The sequence below is a fragment of the Medicago sativa genome, chromosome 5, assembly GCF_051527215.1.
Source record: "Medicago sativa cultivar Bolivia chromosome 5, Bolivia_mono, whole genome shotgun sequence".
Lineage (NCBI taxonomy): Eukaryota > Viridiplantae > Streptophyta > Magnoliopsida > Fabales > Fabaceae > Medicago > Medicago sativa.
The window spans coordinates 50003858-50025842 of record NC_140753.1 but is presented as its reverse complement, the minus strand read 5'-3'; the positions used below and the strand labels follow the sequence as shown (position 1 = coordinate 50025842).

The 21985-nt window shown below is 30.4% G+C and overlaps 1 protein-coding gene across 1 annotated transcript; it reads right to left on the bottom strand.

Annotated features, from left to right (window-relative positions):
* Window positions 1–14905: 14905 nt before the first annotated feature.
* Window positions 14906–21761, bottom strand: LOC146922716 (uncharacterized). Its single transcript, XM_085715493.1, has 6 exons — window positions 21083–21761; window positions 20855–20978; window positions 20183–20324; window positions 17866–17902; window positions 17453–17732; window positions 14906–15193 (listed from the first exon to the last, which is right to left on the bottom strand). The coding sequence occupies exons 1-6, from the start codon at window positions 21263–21265 to the stop codon at window positions 15099–15101; spliced, it is 861 nt and encodes a 286-aa protein (XP_085571619.1). The 5' UTR covers window positions 21266–21761; the 3' UTR covers window positions 14906–15098.
* Between the last annotated feature and the right edge of the window lie 224 nt (window positions 21762–21985).

Sequence of the window (21985 nt, the reverse complement as noted above, 5' to 3'; positions counted from 1 at the left end):
ATGCAGAGACTATTTTGTTTTCATCACTCATTTTTAAATTTTCAACAATAAGTAAAGAAGACATCAACACAAACAAAGATAAGAAAGTAAAAGACAAGAACGTTGTTGTCTGAATTCTTTTAAATGTGTATTATAGCTTCATATACATGTTTTTATAGAAAAGTGTAATATAGCTTAGTATAAATGTTTTATATAAACTGACTACCAATGTGAAAACATGAAAATTTGTACTTTGGTGAGAGATTGATTATAGAAACATGGTATAAACAAAACTTTTTCAAAAGAATATGGTTCTTCATCTGAAGAAGAGAAAGAAATCAAACTCTTTCTAAAGAATCAAAGTCTTTTACCAAAGAGAATCATCAAAAAAGAGATTTTGGGCTTATTTTACTACAGAGATGGGAGAAGTTTTGATCAAGGAAGTATCAACATTTCACGTTTTTATAAAAACATTCGATGAGTGTTGATGCACTACCGAGCAATTAAAGTAAAAGGTTCTTGCTATGAAGAAGTACGAAACTGGTGACAATTTTACCAAACCTCGTAGTTAGAGTTTTTAAACTTTTCAAGAAGGTTTGGGGCAAGAATGGTTCCAAGGAACCTGAAATAAATGGAAATGCTAATGAGAAAATTGTGAAGCGTGTTAAAAAGGAAGCTACCATTAATAATGAGAAAATTGTGAAGCGTGTTAGGAAGAAAGCTACCATTAATAATGTTGGTTTTGACATTAATAATGTTGGTTTTGGCAAAAAGAAATTAGCTAAAGTTACCAAAAAGGAAAGTTGAAAAGTGGAAGGTGGGGTCTATAGGAGTGTGATTTTAAATGCATAGGTGCAATTTAAGATTAGGGGTATAATAAAACATTAGCGTACTAAGTTTTAATTTATGGCACACCTTTATAAACAATGTAAAAGACTTATGCTTCTAACTTAGTTCCATAAATTTAGAATCATAAATAAAATTTAACAATTCGATCAATTATTTTAAAACATTAGTGCAACAAATAAAATGCAACCAATAGTATAACCTTAACCTATAAAAATTGAACTAAATAATTAGAAATAAAAGTCTTAGACTGTCTATTGGTGTATGTGTTGTTGAGGGTATTTTGTATGAAAATTAAAATAGGTACCTCGTACAAATACAATTAGATATGGTAGAAGACATCAAATAAATACATTTCAATAAAAATTTCAATATGGTATGGTAGAGACACAATACTACGTAGAAACTATTTTGTTTTCACGACTCATTGTTTTAAATTTCCTACAATAAGTAAAGAAGACATCAACACAAATCCAAGTATTTTGTCCACTAAATTTCAAGAGACAAAAACATAAACTTGCATTTGTATACTTTACATAAATAACATAAATGATAGGCAGCTTGTTCAAAAAAAAACATAAATGATAGGCACCACAATGAACCTTTTCATGGAAGTGTTACTCGAATAACACAACATCCAAAATGGGTTTTTTTTAGGTGGATTTCACACTTTGTGATGTGCCATTTGCACAAATCCAATATCTAAAAGCCAGACAGAAACATAAGAAATCAAAGCAAATATCATAAATGAGAATTCATCAATGACAATTCTGCAAAATAAATCAGCAGCTCTCTCCACCACCACTAGCTTGTGAAACTTCCTTCAACAGACTTTCTTTTTCCTCTTTCAATTTTGATATTGCTACATCAATTAACAACAAAAATAAAAAAATTAACAAGAAAGAAAAAGGTTAAATCCAAAAGACAATAATCAACACAAAAAATTAATTAAGAAATTAATTACCATCATTCAGGAGGAGTCTGAAAAGTGGTAGTTGACATTCAATAGCATAATTCATTTCTTTTTCCAAGCGATGAACTAAGTCATCAAGCATCGAAAGTTTCTTCGACATTTCTTTGTTTTGAACAACGTTCTTATTGAACAACATTAATGAGAAATTTTCGCGAAGATAATTCACATCAATGCAATCCTTCAAGCACCTTTGCCAAAATAATTTAGAAAGTAACTATGGTGTGATAAGCCATAATTTGTCATAGTTTATGTGGTGTTTAGTTCCTAAAGATATATTGGTTGATAAGTAATGCAGAATATTATTATGTTGATCCTAATTAATTCTGGTGGATCCAGAGCAATGGCAAACTCTGGTGGATCTTCTCAACAGTCATAAATGGCAAAATAATTCGAAGTGATAACGGAACTGAATTCATATGTTTGAAAATGCAATTTCTTGAGCGTGGAATTGTTTTTCAGACATTGTGTGTAGGAACCCCTCAACAAAATGGTAGAGTTGAAAGAAAACATAGACATATTCTTAATGTTGCATGTGCTTTAAGATTTCAAGGTAAACGGAAACACCATTGTTAAACGGAAAAACTCCATATGAGATGCTCAACGGAGAACCACCTTCATATGATCACTTAAGGATGTTTGGGTCACTATTTTATGCTCATAATCAAGGTAAGAAGGGCGACAAGTTTGCTAGCAGAAGTAAAAGGTGTGTGTTTGTAGGATATCCACATGGAAAGAAAGGGTAGAAGCTTTTTGATATAGATAGCAAAACTAACTTTGTGTCAAGGGATGTTAATTTCTTTGAAAATGAGTTTCCATTTGTCTCTATTGATGAATGACGTTACTTTGTGTCAACAGGAAGAAAATATGTAAAAAATACACTTTCTTAATTTGATGTTACTATTTCAAAACAACGCTTAAAAAAACAGGGAGAATAACTTTTAAGGCGAACCCCGTACAAAAAATTTCAACATCATTAAGTTTTATTTTATGGTTAAGAAACAGTAGATATATAAACAATAATTAAGAAAAATAGGGGAGTTTCTCTTAAAATGGTTAAGAAAGTTGGTTTAGAGAATGCTTAGAGAAAAGGAAATTGAAGCAATGAAACTTATAAATAGAACTTCGGTAGCGGTGAAAGAGCTTCAACCTTTACTTTGAGAGAGCTTCAAACGCACACACAAACAAAAACTCTAGGAATGCATATTTGAAAGCCCTTTTCACATTCAAGGAAAATAGAGAATCAATGTTTTTTTATTTGTCTTATGAATTTATTCCTAACTACCGTTAAAAACAATCGAAAATATCAACTTCACATGTTTTATCTATCATCCCAATTACATACATACATACATACATACATACATACATACATACATACATACATACATACATACATATATGTATATATAGAGGATGTATAGTATGAGAACGACTATCTTATATGAGAATGATGAGAATGATCCTCAACCATTAGATTAAAAATAAATGGTGGAGATTAAAAAGTCATAAACGTACCTCACCTTATTACATCAATTCTCATAAACTCATTTCCCTTTTCATCTTTTTCTTCCCACAATCGTCACTCCCATAAATATGATTTAAATTAGAGATTTAATCCTAGGATTTTACATGATAAACTTCCTAGGTTCTTTCTCTTTCACCTGAAGGTTTAAATCATCACTTCCAATCTCAATCTTAGACAATCGTTCTTTATTTATTCTTTCCTTTTTGTAAAAATACAAGATTCCTTTTTTAATATAAATTATAGCATGTGAAAATTGCATCTTGTAATCTCTGTTATTCTGAAAACACAAAGCAAAAGTTTCTCTTCTCATTCGTGAATGGTTGCTTATGAGCTATGAGTCTGATTGGAAGGACTATAGGTCAGCAAAACTCACAAATTCACTTATATACCGTAAAAAACAAATTGTGTTATTTCGTGTGAATTGTTTAAATCAAAGGGTTTATTTAAATCATATTTATGGGAGTATCAAAGGGTTTAAATCATATTTATGGTAGTGATGATTGTGGGAAGAAGAATATGAAAAGGGAAATTAGTTTATGAGAATTGATTTAATAAGGTAAGGTATATTTGTGACTTTTTAATCTCAACCATTTATTTTTAATCTAATGGTTGAAGATCATTCTCATCATTCTCATACTATACATCATATATATATATATATATATATATATATATATATATATATATATATATATTCTAACAATAAAACTCATGATTATCATTTTGTTTTAGCTAATTGAAGACATAAGGTAAACATTGCATCTCAATTTCCTCACCTAAAACAAATACAAGAGATTCCCTTAAAATAGAAAACCATATAGAAAGGAGAGGAAAAAAAAAACTCAAAACAAGGAAGGAGAAATCAAAGAATAGAAGGTTGGTGAGATACTAGAGTAAAAGGTCTTACGTTGGTGATTTCTCAAATGAAGAATGTATCTGAGAATAATGTTGTTTTAAATAAACATTGGATATATGCACAATAATACGTTTCAGTTTCTATTAAAATGAAAAGAAAATGAGTTTAGAGTAAAGGCAAAGGATTAATTGAAACATATAGAATGAATTTCAACAACGGCGGCAAAGCTTCTACCTTGCTCTAGAGTGAGCTCCATGAAAACAACTTTCAAACCCCTCCCCACGTTAAAGTGAATTAGATAATTAGATTTTTTTTTTCCATTTGTTTTAAGAATTTATCACTTAACTACGCCTAAAAACAATTCAAAATACCAACTTCGCCCTTTTTGTCTGTTGTCTTTTATCCCTTTTATATTATATATCATTTTGTTTACTTTCAACATTTCTTAGTTTTGTCACAATAGTTTCTTACAACAAGTCACATTCTATGGGCATAACCCTAATTAAAGAAATATACCTTAGAGGAAGAAATATGAAGTTAATGGATAATGTGGTTTAACTTTGAACAAATTAGTATGCCTAGAAAAATGAGTTTAAGAACACAAATAAGTTGCATTATCATTATAATGTCGAACCTCCAATTTGATGCATGTTTTTAAAGCAAAATAAAGATAAATAATCATTCTATTCAAGTTTGTGGCTTTGTGTTTGCCTTGGAATATGCCATACAACACCACCGACGCAATCTTTGGGTGAAGGGGGACTCTCAGAGTGCTTTTATGATAGACTTTTAGGAAGTATACTATAAATGCATCGAAGTGATAAAATAAATTCATCTCCACAGGGATTGTTTTAATCTCAACTTGGAAATTTAATTATAATAAGGATTTATCATATGGGGGTATGCAAAGCATATGTTTGAGTTGAACAATAAAATAAAATAAAAATAAATGGTTTTGGAAAATATTAGAGATTAAAGTGATCAGGTCTTTCGAATCCTTTATTTCTTGCTGCTTGGTAATTGCGTCTAATTTCTACAATTGCGGACCTAGTATTACGATAAATTAAAAAAATGATTCTGATCAAACTCTTGACTCAGAACCCTCTTCTCCGATAACAACTCCTTAATCTCTTAGGTGAGTTCGTTATCATAGAAGGTTTTATAACCGTTAATTTCTAAATCATAACCTAACAATTTTCTATCTCTAGCTTAATTAATTAGGTTAAACAGATTTCCTATATCAGATTTAAAAGTTAGTGAATCAGATTCTAAACGTTTAAAGCATCTTCACCCTCTTATTCCTATTATACAGTGTGCCAATTTCGTTTGTGAAGGTGGTTGCTCTGGAGGGCCAGTGTTCAACACTCAAGGGAAAGTTGTAGGAATGCTTGTCATGGGTTTTGATGATTGTAGCATTTCTATCCACGTAACACTCCTTAAAGAATTTGTTAAACTTGTTGATCAAGATTCTAAAAAGGTTGATAAGAGAGGGAAACAACCTGTTGGTGCTGGTCATGACTCTAAGGTTAACTAATTCGATCTTGTTTGTTGTAAATGTGATACATTATTTACAAAAATACTAATTATATCATTATATTCTTTATAGGATGCTAGGCAAGTGAAAGGGAGGACCAATAGAAAGAGCTCATCCTAAATGAGAATTCCTCGTGGATCATTTTCTTCTTCCTCTATTATTTGTTTTTAATTATCTATTTGACATTTGATGATGTTTTGATGTAATATCTAACCGCTTGTGGGTAGTACTTTTTTGTTTTATTGAACAAACTTGTTTGTAGTACTTATTGAGTTGAATTTTATTTGGTAGTATTATACTTAAGTGATTGGAAAGTCATCAAGCATCAACATTTCACGTATTATACTTAAGAGAATTTGGGCTTATTTTACTGCATAGATGGGAGAAGTTTTGATGAAGTATCAACATTTCACGTTTTTATAAAAACATTCGATGAGTGTTGATGTCACTACCGAGCAATTAAAGTAAAAGGTTCTTGCTATGAAGAAGTACGAAACTGGTGACAATTTTACCAAACCTCGTAGTTAGAGTTTTTAAACTTTTCAAGAAGATTTGGGGCAAGAATGGTTCCAAGGAACCTGAAATAAATGGAAATGCTAATGAGAAAATTGTGAAGCGTGTTAAAAAGGAAGATACCATTAATAATGAGAAAATTGCGAAGCGTGTTAAGAAGAAAGCTACCATTAATAATGTTGGTTTTGGCAAAAAGAAATTAGCTAAAGTTACCAAAAAGGAAAGTTGAAAAGTGGAAGGTGGGGTCTATAGGAGTGTGATTTTAAGTGCATAGGTGCAATTTAAGAGTAGGGGTATAATAAAACATTAACGTACTAAGTTTTAATTTATGGAAAACCTTTATAAACAATGTAAAAGACTTATGCTTCTAACTTAGTTCCATAAATTTAGAATCATAAATAAAATTTAACAATTCGATAAATTATTTTAAAACATTAGTGCAATAAATAAAATGCAACCAATAGTATAACCTTAACCTATAAAAATTGAACTAAATAATTAGAAATAAAAGTCTTAGACTGTCTATTGGTGTATGTGTTGTTGAGGGTATTTTGTATGAAAATTAAAATAGGTACCTCGTACAAATACAATTAGATATGGTAGAAGACATCAAATAAATACATTTCAATAAAAATTTCAATATGGTATGGTAGAGACACAATACTATGTAGAAACTATTTTGTTTTCACGACTCATTGTTTTAAATTTCCTACAATAAGTAAAGAAGACATCAACACAAATCCAAGTATTTTGTCCACTAAATTTCACGAGACAAAAACATAAACTTGCATTTGTATACTTTACATAAATAACATAAATGATAGGCAGCTTGTTCGAAAAAAAAAACATAAATGATAGGCACCACAATGAACCTTTTCATGGAAGTGTTACTCGAATAACACAACATCCAAAATGGGTTTTTTTTTTAGGTGGATTTCATACTTTGTGATGAGCCACTTGCACAAATCCAATATCTAAAAGCCAGACAGAAACATAAGAAATCAAAGCAAATATCATAAATGAGAATTCATCAATGACAATTCTGCAAAATAAATCAGCAGCTCTCTCCACCACCACTAGCTTGTGAAACTTCCTTCAACAGACTTTCTTTTTCCTCTTTCAATTTTGATATTGCTACATCAATTAACTACAAAAATAAAAAATTAACAAGAAAGAAAAAGGTTAAATCCAAAAGACAATAATCAACACAAAAAGTTAATTAAGAAATTAATTACCATCATTCAGGAGGAGTCTGGAAAGTGGTAGTTGACATTCAATAGCATAATTCATTTCTTTTTCCAAGCGATGAACTAAGTCATCAAGCATCAAAAGTTTCTTCGACATTTCTTTGTTTTGAACAACGTTCTTATTGAACAACATTGCTGAGAAATTTTCGCGAAGATAATTCACATCAATGCAATCCTTCAAGCACCTCTGCCAAAATAATTTAGAAAGTAACTATGGTGTGATAAGCCATAATTTGTCATAGTTTATGTGGTGTTTAGTTCCTAAAGATATATTGGTTGATAAGTAATGCAGAATATTATTATGTTGATCCATATTAAATCTGGTGGATCCAGAGCAATGGCAAACTCTGGTGGATCTTCTCAACGGTCATAAATGGCAAAATAATTCGAAGTGATAACGGAACTGAATTCATATGTTTGAAAATGCAATTTCTTGAGCGTGGAATTGTTTTTCAGACATCGTGTGTAGGAACCCCCCAACAAAATGGTAGAGTTGAAAGAAAACATAGGCATATTCTTAATGTTGCATGTGCTTTAAGATTTCAAGGTAACTTACCGATCTCTTTTTGGGGAGAATGTGTCTTAACAGCTGGATATTTAATAAATAGAACGCCAACACCATTGTTAAACGGAAAAACTCCATATGAGATGCTCAACGGAGAACCACCTTCATATGATCACTTAAGGGTGTTTGAGTCTCTATGTTATGCTCATAATCAAGGTAAGAAGGGCGACAAGTTTGCTAGCAGAAGTAAAAGATGTGTGTTTGTAGGATATCCACATGGAAAGAAAGGGTAGAAGCTTTTTGATATAGATAGCAAAACTAACTTTGTGTCAATGGATGTTAATTTCTTTGAAAATGAGTTTCCATTTGTCTCTATTGATGAATGACGTTACTTTGTGTCAACAGGAAGAAAATATGTAAAAATACACTTTCTTAATTTGATGTTACTATTTCAAAACAACGCTTAAAAAAACAGGGAGAATAACTTTTAAGGCGAACCCCGTACAAAAAATTTCAACATCATTAAGTTTTATTTTATGGTTAAGAAATAGTAGATATATAAAAAACAATTAAGAAAAATAGGGGAGTTTCTCTTAAAATGGTTAAGAAAGTTGGTTTAGAGAATGCTTAGAGAAAAGGAAATTGAAGCAATGAAACTTATAAATAGAACTTCGGTAGCGGTGAAAGAGCTTCAACCTTTACTTTGAGAGAGCTTCAAACACACACACAAACAAAAACTCTAGGAATGCATATTTGAAAGCCCTTTTCACATTCAAGGAAAATAGAGAATCAATGTTTTTTTATTTGTCTTATGAATTTATTCCTAACTACCGTTAAAAACAATCGAAAATATCAACTTCACATGTTTTATCTATCATCCCAATTATATATATATATATATATATATATATATATATATATATATATATTTCTAAAAATAAAACTCATGATTATCATTTTGTTTTAGCTAATTGAAGACATAAGGTAAACATTGCATCTCAATTTCCTCACCTAAAACAAATACAAGAGATTCCCTTAAAAGAGAAAACCATATAGAAAGGAGAGAGAAAAAAACTCAAAACAAGGAAGGAGAAATCAAAGAATAGAAGGTTGGTGAGATACTAGAGTAAAAGGTCTTACGTTGGTGATTTCTCAAATGAAGAATGTATATGAGAATAATGTTGTTTTAAATAAACATTGGATATATGTACAATAATACATTTCAGTTTCTATTAAAATGGAAAGAAAATGAGTTTAGAGTAAAGGCAAAGGATTAATTGAAACATATAGAAAGAATTTCAACAACGGCGGCAAAGCTTCTACCTTGCTCTAGAGTGAGCTCCATGAAAACAACTTTCAAACCCCTCCCCACATTAAAGTGAATTAGATAATTAGGTTTTTTTTCATTTGTTTTAAGAATTTATCACTTAACTACGCCTAAAAACAATTCAAAATACCAACTTCGCCCTTTTTGTCTGTTGTCTTTTATCCCTTTTATATTATATATCATTTTGTTTACTTTCAACATTTCTTAGTTTTGTCACAATAGTTTCTTACAAAAAGTCACATTCTATGGGCATAACCCTAATTAACAAATATACCTTAGAGGAAGAAATATGAAGTTAATGGATAATGTGGTTTAACTTTGAACAAATTAGTATGCCTAGAAAAATGAGTTTAAGAACACAAATAAGTTGCATTATCATTATAATGTCGAACCTCCAATTTGATGCACATTTTTAAAGCAAAATAAAGATAAATAATCATTCTATTCAAGTTTGTGGCTTTGTGTTTGCCTTGGAATATGCCATACAACACCACCGGTGCAATCTTTGGGTGAAGGGGGACTCTCAGAGTGCTTTATGATTGACTTTTAGCAAGTATACTATAAATGCATCGAAGTGATAAAATAAATTCGTCTCCACAAGGATTGATTTAATCTCAACTTGGAAATTTAATTATAATAAGGATTTATCATATGGGGGTATGCAAAGCATATGTTTGAGTTTAACAATAAAATAAAATAAAAATAAATGGTTTTGGAAAATATTAGAGATTAAAGTGATCAGGTCTTTCGAATCCTTTATTTCTTGCTGCTTGGTAATTGCGTCTAATTTCTACAATTGCGGGCCTAGTATTACGATAAATTAAAAAAATGATTCAGATCAAACTCTTGACTCAGAACCCTCTTCTCCGATAACAACTCCTTAATCTCTTAGGTGAGTTCGTTATCATAGAAGGTTTTATAACCGTTAATTTCTAAATCATAACCTAACAATTTTCTATCTCTAGCTTAATTAATTAGGTTAAACAGATTTCCTATATCAGATTTAAAAGTCATGGCTAGTGGTCATTCAAAGTCCACGATCAATTCATACATTCAATAGAGCTAGGGCTAATAGTCAATCATAAACATACAAAAAACATTAAGCATAAAGAAATCTGAATAAAACTAGGTTGCAATCGTATAGAAAAGTACTTAACAATTACATGGTTCAAATAGTTCAAAATAAATTCATCTAAATGACCCAATCAGAAAAAAAAAATTGCTAGACATAATCAAATGAATAAACAACATAGTAAAGAAATTAAATCGACAGAGTTCCGTCGTTGCCGGCTATCCTCATCAATTACTTTCCAATCGCCAGTACTGTTGAATTTCCATGTGCTTCTCCCCTTCCGTTGTTGTGCGCATCTCTAATTCTCTCCAAAACCGTGATGTTACAAAACATGAATCTTTATGGAATTCTGCTCTTTACCCAACACATTTTGCCCATTACCAACTGAAATTCCAAAAATACCCCTGCGTGAGTTAACTCACGCTAGTGTTAATTCTGCGTGAGTTAACTCACGCAGCGTGACTTAACTCACGCAGCGTGACTTAAGTCATGCAATTTATAACCCTCTGCGTGAGTTATCTCACACTTTTCAATCTTTAAAGACAAAGCATTTTTTAACGATAGAAACATTTCCCCTCATCGCCTGCAATGTTTTCATTCTTTCATATTACTCTTACTGCTTCGGTTGAGGCACCATAATATGCAGACAAGCAGACAAAGTTTTTATGATTGAAAAAAGAAAAGCACACAACACATTAAACTCTATGGAAATTCAACCCCTACTTTAATTACAAAAATTAATTGTGTCGGCAGTGGAATTGGCTATTGGGGAATTGATTTCAGCAATATATGCTTCTAATGAGTTCAGATTTGCAATCGATTTGTTTCTATTTCTTAAGTTCCTCTTGAATTGGGTTTATCGATTTATTTCAAGGCAGTTAATTCACGGAGCATGGCTTAATTCACGCAGGGGTATTTTCAAAAGATCAGTTGGGAGCAAGCAAAATTTGTTGGGAGAAGAGCAGAATTCATCTTTATGTGCCACAACGTGATCTCCCAAAACGTGATGTGCTACCTGGCTTTTATAATCCTTCTTGTTTCAGACTTCTTTTCTTTTCCAATTCCCCGGCAGCGTGTTGTTACGTTTTTTCTTTTCTTTTGCTCAAGCCACCTCTTTTTTTTTAGTCCAATGACTTTCTTAATTTCACACCTGCCACGTTGTGGCTTTATTTTTCTTTCTTTTCATTCCATTCTCACTTTGGCCATCATATATTAGTAATACTATACTACTTGACTCAATAAATCAATAACGACAATTTATTCAAGATGATTCTAAATTAAATACTAAACTAATATAATTAAACCAAAAATTTAATGGAAAATACTCTAAAATTATGACATGATAGACTTTCATCACTTTAGATGCTTTCAAGAACCCCTCGTTAGCTCCATTTGCTCTTTACAACCGGTGGCATGATTGTATGCATGCAGCTGGTATCTTGATTCTTTCTTCACACATTTTTCGTGAGGGTAATTATTGTGCGGACAACCTAGCAAATCACGGTCATGGAATAACATATGTTATTTGGTGGAGTTAGTTACCCTCTTTGATTAGGGAGGATTTTTATAGAGACAAATATGGGCTTTGAAATTTCTGTTTCCCTTAGGTCTCTTACTATGTAATTTTTATTTTATGTTTTGATTCTTTTTAGGGTTTTGGTTTGGTTCCCCCACAATTTTTCTTTTTTTAATAAAATTTTCTGAGCGAGGTGATAGAGGATGGGGGTAGTCTTGAGCTGCCAACCTAGTTAAGATGTTAAGCTCCCTGCTTATGCCTTCATTTGCTCTTGATTCAAGAAAAAAATAAAAAACAATTATAATGAAAGTGAATAGTTGTTCAATGAAAAACATATCTTCTACTACTTATGTTGCTTAATTTGAACTGTATTAATTAAACCTTATGTTTCATTATTTTAATTAATCAAATATATCATCAACTTCATATTTTTTTGAATTTTTAAAATAACAACAATGTTTATGATAACCTCTCAAAAAGAACAATATTTATAGCAAACTTGTGCGATAGAGCATATACTTGCCTAGTTAATATTACAAAGGAAATTTTTAAAACCCGTGTTATAAGGAGTTTTGAAGAAAGCCTTGCAAAACCATAACAGAAATAACATGAAGTCATAACCAAAGCATGCACGAAGCCATAATTAGCAAAAACACGCACGAAGTCACGAGGATGCATATGTCATGTTAATTTTGAGACAAAATCTTGTAAAGGTTTTAAAGATAAACAAACTTTGATGATTAAATGATTAATGGACTTTGACAGTTTCTTCATATTTAATATGTGTTTTTGAGTGATTAACTAAGACAGAAACAAAAATGTAAATCAAAACCAAGAATCAATTAATAAAAAAACATTAAAAAATATGAACTATGTCTAGAGTTCAGAAGATTCAAACTCATGTGACATAACAAGCCACATGCAACAAAGGATTATGATGTAATTCATAAACACATCCACCACGAAGTCAGGGGAGATAATGTCACATTCTTTAAATAAAAAAAAAATTACATTCATAATGCTTATGTGTTCAATGAGTATCAAATTATAGCTCACATATTCGCATACCAATAAAAATCTAAATTTTTATAACATTTATCATGATAATCATATATTCATATACAAACCATAATAAAATCCAAAACCTTTACCACATACTCATTAAAATTATATATTAGAAAAATCATAAAAATAAAAGCCTTGTCACTTTATAATATCAATAAATCACATTTTTATTTTAATAAAATCACATTGGATATTAGAAAATATATAGTTTCCCTTCCTTTAAATCATCAAGACATCACTACCAAAAAATAAATAAATCATCAAGACATCATACTTAATATTTCATAACATCTAACCCATGTCAAGCTTCAATTGGTGTGCTCCTTCCTAGAATGTGCCTTAAGACACGAAATATTCTCATAAAAAAGAAAGTTTGAAAGCTCTCGATGTGCATTTGTTTTAGATTTCTTTAGGGGAAAAAATCACTTTTATCATTTTTGTGTTTGTTTAGAATTTTTTTAAAAAAATATTTTATTAAAAAATTTAATTTGACTCTAAAATGAAGGGTTTGTTTGTTATAGATTTTTCTTTGTATTTCTAAAAATTATTTCTTTGAAAATTTACTCAAAAATAGTATAAGCTATTTCAATCCGTTTGTTATAAGTTCAAAAAGATATTTTGACATTCACCAACTTTAGAGATATTAAATAGTATAAGTAACATATTTTTTCAAAAAGACGTCTTTAAGAAATGATTTTTATGAAAAGCTATTTGAAATAGCTTCTTTTAGGAAAAAAAAATAAAATTTTATCATTCAAAATAAACTATAACAAAATGATGAAATATTTATAATGACATTATAAGATAAGTTATTCAAACAATTTCTTTTATTTGAAGTTTTCTTTAAAAAATTCTTTATAAAAAAAATTATAGCAAAAAGATGTTATACAATAAAAATTTATTTAAAAAAAGTATAACAAACGGACCCAAAATGCTATTATGATTAATTTTTCACAAAATCTATTCTTTTTTATCCAGAACAAAGAGGTAACACATGAACTTTTTACAAATATTTTTTTTTTAAAAGTGATTTTTTGGAGAGTAACCAAACACAAATAGCTCCAGATATTTTTTTAAATCTAAAAAAAATTTACTAACATATTTTTTTTTTAAGTTGAAAGGAACGACCCTATATCAAAGCTAAATAAAAAACTGGCAATGATCTTGACTTTGTGTGTTTTTTTTCTTTGATGCCCAAAAGTACATTTTTCTAATTCATGACTCTACTTCTGCGACCGGTCTTTTTTTCGTTTTCCTCTACTACGTTTATCCAAATTCATTTTTAATATTTTTAAGAGCTAAGCATCATTTTAAATTGATCAGTTGGTTTCTTGATGCATAAAATTTGATAATTAACTTTCCCTAAAAAAAAAAATTGATAATTAACTAACTTATCTTGCAAATGTGACTCCTTTGTTTTAGATTTTAATCGTATAATAATTTGAAATTGTTGGCGTGGAAATATCAATTTAGGACTTATGTTAGATCATTAAAGGGTTCTTAGTTTATATTTTTAACAATACAAGTGTTCTAGCACTGTGAAAGAAACGATTGACAAAGTAAAAGGCACAAGAAAAGTGATCAAATTTGATTGAAGAACTCATAAATGAAAAGGGTTATATGTTTAAGGATATTGTTTAAGAAATAGAGAGGTTTAATGGGAATTGAATCATTAGCTAACATGAATTAAGGTGGTGTGTTGAGATTTGAATAATTCATGGCAGTTAGGATGGATGGCTTGTTGAGCAAGCAACTGTAGTTAGTTTTAAAATTACATTAGTAAAGTTAGTTAGTTGCATAAATAATTAGTATTGTCTAATGAAGTTGAATATCTCATTCATCAGTTCTTAATTAAAATTGGAGAAAGAATCAATACTAAAAAAGAAAACATAATTAATTGGTAATAATTATTTCAAGTGAAAATGCTTGAAGACAAAGAAAAGATAATGAAGATAATAATCTCCATGAAGTTGATTAATCAGTCCAAATTTGGAATGCCATAGTGAAGAACACAAGTCATGTGGACCGAAAAAAATTGAAGATATAATAATGTAGAAAAAGATGAAGAAGAATATTAATGTGATAAAATTGAATTTGAAGATTATACAGGTTGAAACTAAGGGGGGGTATATAGTATTTATTAGTTGTTGTTCTTCCCTTGAGTATTTGAACTTTCCGAAGTTATAACTACTCCAGATGCTGTCTCTGATGAGGTACGTTGCTGAGTCTGTGAATCTGATCATACCAATCATAAGAAACAATAATTACAAATATGTCAAACAAAGAAGAGGTCAATTATAAACAATAGTATTAAAATAAATGGTTGTAAAGTATAAACTATTCTCATGCATTAAAGAGTATTTTTAGAAAATAATATTAAATAGGTTGAAATTGGACTTTCACCTGTTTAAATTGGTTTATTTGAGTTTATCTATTTACATAAACTCTTGCCTGATTGAGAGCTTATATAAATAACCGATGATATGTCTATAAGTTGTTTTTAGCTTATTTTTATAAGTTCTTAAGAATGATTTACAAAACAACTCATAGCTTATTTATAAATAACTTGACTTATTTTATTATTAAAACTACTTATACGTAAGCACTTATATGTCAAACACTTAATTTTTTTTTTTTACGTAAACATGGCTTAATTTTTTTGTTTATCTTTGAGTTTAAAGGAAGTACATTAAAATCAAAATTTATTACATGTAAGTAGATCATATCGACAAGTTCATGGTGCAATTTGGATGTCTTAATTGGAGAAAGTGAAACCCCAAAACATCAAAATTTGTAGTTAGATGATAATAGAGTGTGAGATGATATGGAACAAATTTTTTATTTTCTTTGTACCCTATTTAACAAATAAATAAAAACCTATTTCCTTTTTGACTCACCTTCACATGATAATAGTAGTTAAGAAAAGAAAAGGACAAAGTAGAGTGTAATCTTTTTTTATCAAGTGAACGTACACCAGAATTTGCATTTTCGTAAAAAGTGACCAAAATCTTCTTCACAAATAAACAGAGAAAACATTTATAATTTTGTAGCAGAATTTGTATTCACAGAAGGAGGAGAAACCATTAGAGGTTAATCTAGTTCTAGTAAAACTCACATGATACAAATTCATTGTATAAAAGGTACAACCAATAACAAAATTGAAAATGCTAATAAGTTGTCCTAGGGCACGATTTAAGTACCTTGAATAATAAGTTTCTATGAATATTTATGTATTTAATGTATTGACAATTGAAATATTTGACTTTTTAATAAATAATTTTTTTAATTTAAAACTTTAAAAAATGTTCTTAAGACACTGGTTAACAAGACGCAAATATATATAAATATTTTCACACAAAAACATATAAATGTTACAAATGGTGTTAAGAGATTCGGTCAAATGACTATTTTTCTAAAAAAATATGACATAAGTTCAATTTCAAGAGTTGTTCATTTGTGAGATAGTACAACTACAACCCATGTGAAAAATTATCTCATAACTGATCGAATCCCTAATGAAGTCAAAGAGAAAATCACATTCATTTAGAAAGAAAGAAAATAAAAACTAGAGAAAATCACATTCATTATAGTACATGAAATGAATTTGTAGGTTGGGTAGTATCTAAAATGAGAAAATGCAAAGTGGGCCAATGCATGAAAAGCAAAGACCATTTTGACTGGATCTTTAAAGAATTAACCACCATGCATACAGAAACCACATGCATTCACTGTTTCTTTACATGATGACCCTCTTCTCTCTCTCTCATTGACCCATACATACATAATACGGTTAATATCACAACCAAGACAGCTCATTCACATGGGTCTTGGGTTACCCATGTGGACCCCTGTGTCCACATGTTATAGCAAAATCATAATATATATTGTGTGTCAGTAAGTGATGAGCATCATAATTCATAAATCTCTGTGCATACCCCTCTTTCTTTTTACCCCCACTCTAATTCTCTCTATTCATTCAGATTTGTATGTAAAATCCTACATTGTACGTTATACACTACACACATTCTTGTAACAGAAGCATTATCAAACAAAAATTAAACCAATCACAAATGACGCTTACTTTTCTGACTTCAAGATGTTCATGATAACACATGGAAATGACCAAAAAATTCTACGGTAGTTAACTACCGTCGGTTTTTTAGTTATAAGTCAGTGGTAGTTAACTACTGCTAAGTCTATGTGTTATTAGGAACTTTTGAAAGTTAGAAAAGCAATCTTCATCACAAATTAGAAAGAAAAAAAAAATCATATGTATCAGTGTCATGTAAGTGAGCACGACACGTTTCAAACACGAAACATGTATCAATCTGATGTGTCAGTGCTACATAAAAATTGTGTGTCTAATTTTATTGTCAAATGTTAGATATACCAAGGTTGAATATCAGTGTCAATTCAACTTTTTATGGAGTAAATTTGAAAAGATTAAAGGGTGGATTAATTAAATTAATATAAAGAAGAGGATAGAAAGATTACCACTAGGAGAAGGGGTAGGAGAAGGTTGCCTTATTAATGGTTGTTGAAGTGGACGATATGCAGCAGAGAAAGTTGCTCCTTCCATTGGTGTAGTAGGGTAGTATAGATAGGATGGTCCAGCTTGTATGCGATGTGGTTGGGGTGTTGAAAATGTACCCCTTGGTGGTGCTGCTTGCATAGAATAGCCATAATAATATGGTGAACCCATTGTTGAAGATGATGGTCCATAAAGTTGTTGATAGTATTGTGCTTGCTGAATCTGTGGGTTATACATTGTAGCCTGTACTCATAAATTACAAATTATTAATTAACCTAATACTAAAAAAAATATATGAAATTTGTGTATAATTTTGTGACTAAATTTAGTACTAATTTTGTATGATCTTAAATGATTATGGGAGGGAGATGCTTACTTGAGGGTACCCGTATTCAGGAGTGTAGGTGGGGTAGCTGCAAACAAAGTTGAAAGGAATTAAATTACAAAGCAAAAAAGGAATGAAATACGTTGAATGCAGTAATGTATTTGGTTTCTTAGAGAAGCAACAACTTAAAATGGTAGAGTTCTATTGTTGTGGACTAGTAGTATAGTGAAGTTAATTTGTGAGGTGTTTCCGGTGAGAAAAATTAGAAGCATTAATTTCTTATCAATAGCTTTTGGTTGTCGTGTGGGGACCTTAAATTGATCAATGTGAAATGAGATCTTCAAGCTTAGCTAGCTATAGTACAATTTCTTGTTTTGTAGTATGGTATGTAATAATATTAATGTCCCTAAGATTGAATTGATTATGACTCACTTCAGTGATGGCCTCCTTTTTCATGTAACTAAGGCATTATGATTCATGAATATGTAAACCCATCAAGTAGAAAATGGAAGGAATAAAGTGCATTAAAAAGAATGGTCGAGATGACATTATAATGGTATGGAAAAGAAAATATTGCATGCACATATATATGAAGTCTCATGGGAACTCACAGAGTGTATCAGATTAATATTAATATATATGTCACATTATTAACTTACTTAAGCTATTTTTATATGTATTATGTATTGCTTATATTGGATTAAGCTTATCCTTACTAAACTAACTTATATTAGGATTAAAAAAGTGTCACCCTTTATAATCTATTTTCGAAGTTCATCTCTTTCTGATTTGGTACTTGAGTTTTTTCTAATAGACCTCTCAGGGTTAACACTATTGGACTTAACGTGTAAATGATTTGGTACATGACTTGCACCAATAAATTCTATATATTTAGTTTAACTCATACTTACAAAACAAACTTGTAATGTGTAAAATGTTACTCTTTACAAATCATTTTCATATTTTATACCTCTTTAATGTAGGACTTGTATCTCCCCCAATATTATGCCATTCCAAGGCCCTTGAGAAGAACCGTGAAATTTCTCTTTTGATCAAAAGACTATGAAAAATGTTTTTTTTTAAGGAAAAAGACAGTGAAAACATTTTCTGGTTTTTCATAGGTTCCTCCACGGCCAATCCTATTCGTCACAATGTTAGATAATAAATGTGGACACATCTTTTAATCGAGATTGAACCTAGATTCACCACATTATGAAAGTCTAACCTAATCTGCTTGACTCAACTCTGGTAGGCAAAATTATGAAAATTATTAAAACAACATAAAAGTAGCTTTTTGTATATTTTAATAATCATTTTATATACAAGTGTATTTATTAATTTACCATGCAATTTATACAGTTCTCATAAGACAACAATAACATTGCTGGTGAGAAAATGACATGATGGTACAAGACATACAAAAGTACCAAGAGATGGGGGATTTTATCATGTAACAAAATATAATAAATCAAATTAACCTACCTATATAGGACCACTACATGTGTTTGCCGTGGACTACATTTTTTATTGACCATGCCATGGACTACATATCTACTATTAAAGTACCTATTTATCATCATCATTTTTTTCTACATATATCTACATATCTCCTTAGACCTTTCTCTAGTTTTTGATATTTATTATTCAAAAATTTAATTCACCCACCACATTATATCCCCCCTTTCCATTTTTAATATTTTCTTCTTTTTACCTATAAAATTTATGTATAACTTTATTGCACATAATCTTGTTTTTATAATCCCACATTAGATAGTAATGTGACTTTAATAATGGTTATAAATTAGTTGCAACTCTTGATTCATAAGCTTGTTTTCAGGGTTAGCTAGGTCCAAACTCAAATTCCACAAAATTTAAGAAATATTTAGATCAACCAAGAAATACACACATTATTATTATGACCCTAAAACAAACACATCATCATGCAGAAAATGCAACTTCTTATAGTACATATGGATATGATCATCTATGCATGGTGATAATGTAAGAATAATTTTCATTATTTTTTAGAGTAAGGTTACATAAGGGGGGTGATTAATATATTTAGAGTAAGGGAATGCACATGATGATTTAAAAGAGTAAGGCAGAACAAAGTTTGGAGAAGTACTAGTTTATTTTATTATATGATATGAAATGATATGTGAGGATTTTGACACTGACAATGAGACCTACTGTAATTGGAGGGGGAGCAGTCAAGAGACATATGGAGACAGCAATATGTGCGTCTATATGCAGTTATCTAATTAATACCATGGACCAGTACCCCTTTGACTGACTATGAGTTACCATAACATAACATGGGTAAATTAATAAATGACCACAGTAATAAATGACCACATAGCGAACTTACCCATATGGTTGGTACATCACTGGAGCTGCTGTTGCTCCTCCTGCCATTTGTGGTGGCCCTCCTGCCGGAACACCGCCGTACGCCGCTGCTGCTCCTCCTGGTGCTCCTGTCCCCACACCCCCACCTTGATATGTACCCCTCCCTGCAGCATTACATTACAACCCACCAAAATATACTTTATCATTTCATGTGTAAACAAACAAATTAATAACATTTAGTAGGGAAATATATAATCACTATATAAATCAATAACAACATTTAGTGACAGAAAGTTAGAGATGAATTTCAATTTTTTTGGTTTGGTCTTTGTCGATAAAAATAATTTATTTTTTTAAAAGAGAAAAAGTAAATTTTCTAGTAGTTAAAGAATGATAATAATGACCGATCTATTTAAAAAAAAAAATAGTTGTCCTAAAATGATGACCACCTAATTTTTATGGTGATATTAATTATATTTTTTTTTATCGTATTATCTCATTAATATTGCATACATCACTCTTAATTCTATATATTTCACTTTATCTAATAAAAAGATTATTCTTTCTTTTATCAGTTAGAAATAGTCAAATAGATCGATTGTTGTGGGACGGGCCGAAATTATAAATAGTATATAAAATATAATTTCATAAATAAAAACATTAGTGGTAGAAAATAAACAATGAAATTAATTACCTCTTGGTGGCGATGGTCTAGGACGACCAAGAGAAGCAATGTTACAATTAGCTCTTCTTCCATCAATTACTGGGTTTGGATCAGCACAAGCCCTTCTAGCTGATTCTGGATCACGAAATGTTACCTGCACATTAATTCAATGTTTATCATATATAATTTACAAAGTATATATTATAATGATGATTATGATAAGGATCAAATGATATAGAGAGAGTGAGAGAGACATACAAATCCGTATCCTTTAGATTTTCCTGTATTCTTATCAGTGATAATGACAGCTTCAAGTATGTCACCAAATTGTTCAAAATATGTCCTCATTTCATCAGTTGGAGTTTCCCAAGCTAGTCCTCCAACAAAAACCTTAGTAAATGTTGTGTCTCCAAATTGTGATCGATAATGTGGATAAGCCATTGCATCAAATATTATTAACAACAAGAAAATTTGTTACTATAGTTCTTCTTGCTAGCTAGTTTATGCATGCATCAAGTGTACTACTCTTGGCATTATCATTCTCATCATCTCTTGTCTTCAAAGTTTTCTTTCTTTCTTTTGCTTCTTCTTCTTTTGGTTTGTGCTTGTGCTTGTGTGTGATTGCCCTTTTTTGTTGTTCAACCCCACCATTCAACAACACCTCTTTCTTCTTTTCCCAATAGGAGAGAATCACTAAATTTTAAGAGAAAAGAGAGAGAGGTGGGTATGGTTTATGAATATGATGATGATGTGGTATGGTTGTTTGGAACAGATGTGTTAGTTAATTAAAAACAAACAAAAAATATTTAAAAGGGTATATTTTTTTATGAAAATTTTATTTTAATAGAGAGAGAAGAGAGTAGTGGAGGGGAGAGAGAGAGAGAGAGAGAGAAAGAAAAGTGACAGCTGCAAGCAAACACTAATATGCTTGCTGGCCAAAGAGAGAAGGAAGAGAAGCTAATGGTTTTGTAGGAAGGAAATATCATATCACATATAAGTGACAGCTGAGTTAATCTAGTAAGTCTCACTTGAAGAAGTGTGTCCTCTCTGTCTTTGCATTAATATACTCTCCCACCATCCAATCAAATTTTCTCTTTTGACTTAAACTAATAAGTCTTATTTCCTTTTGAGTTATGTTCTTCTCAACCACACTTGTTATTC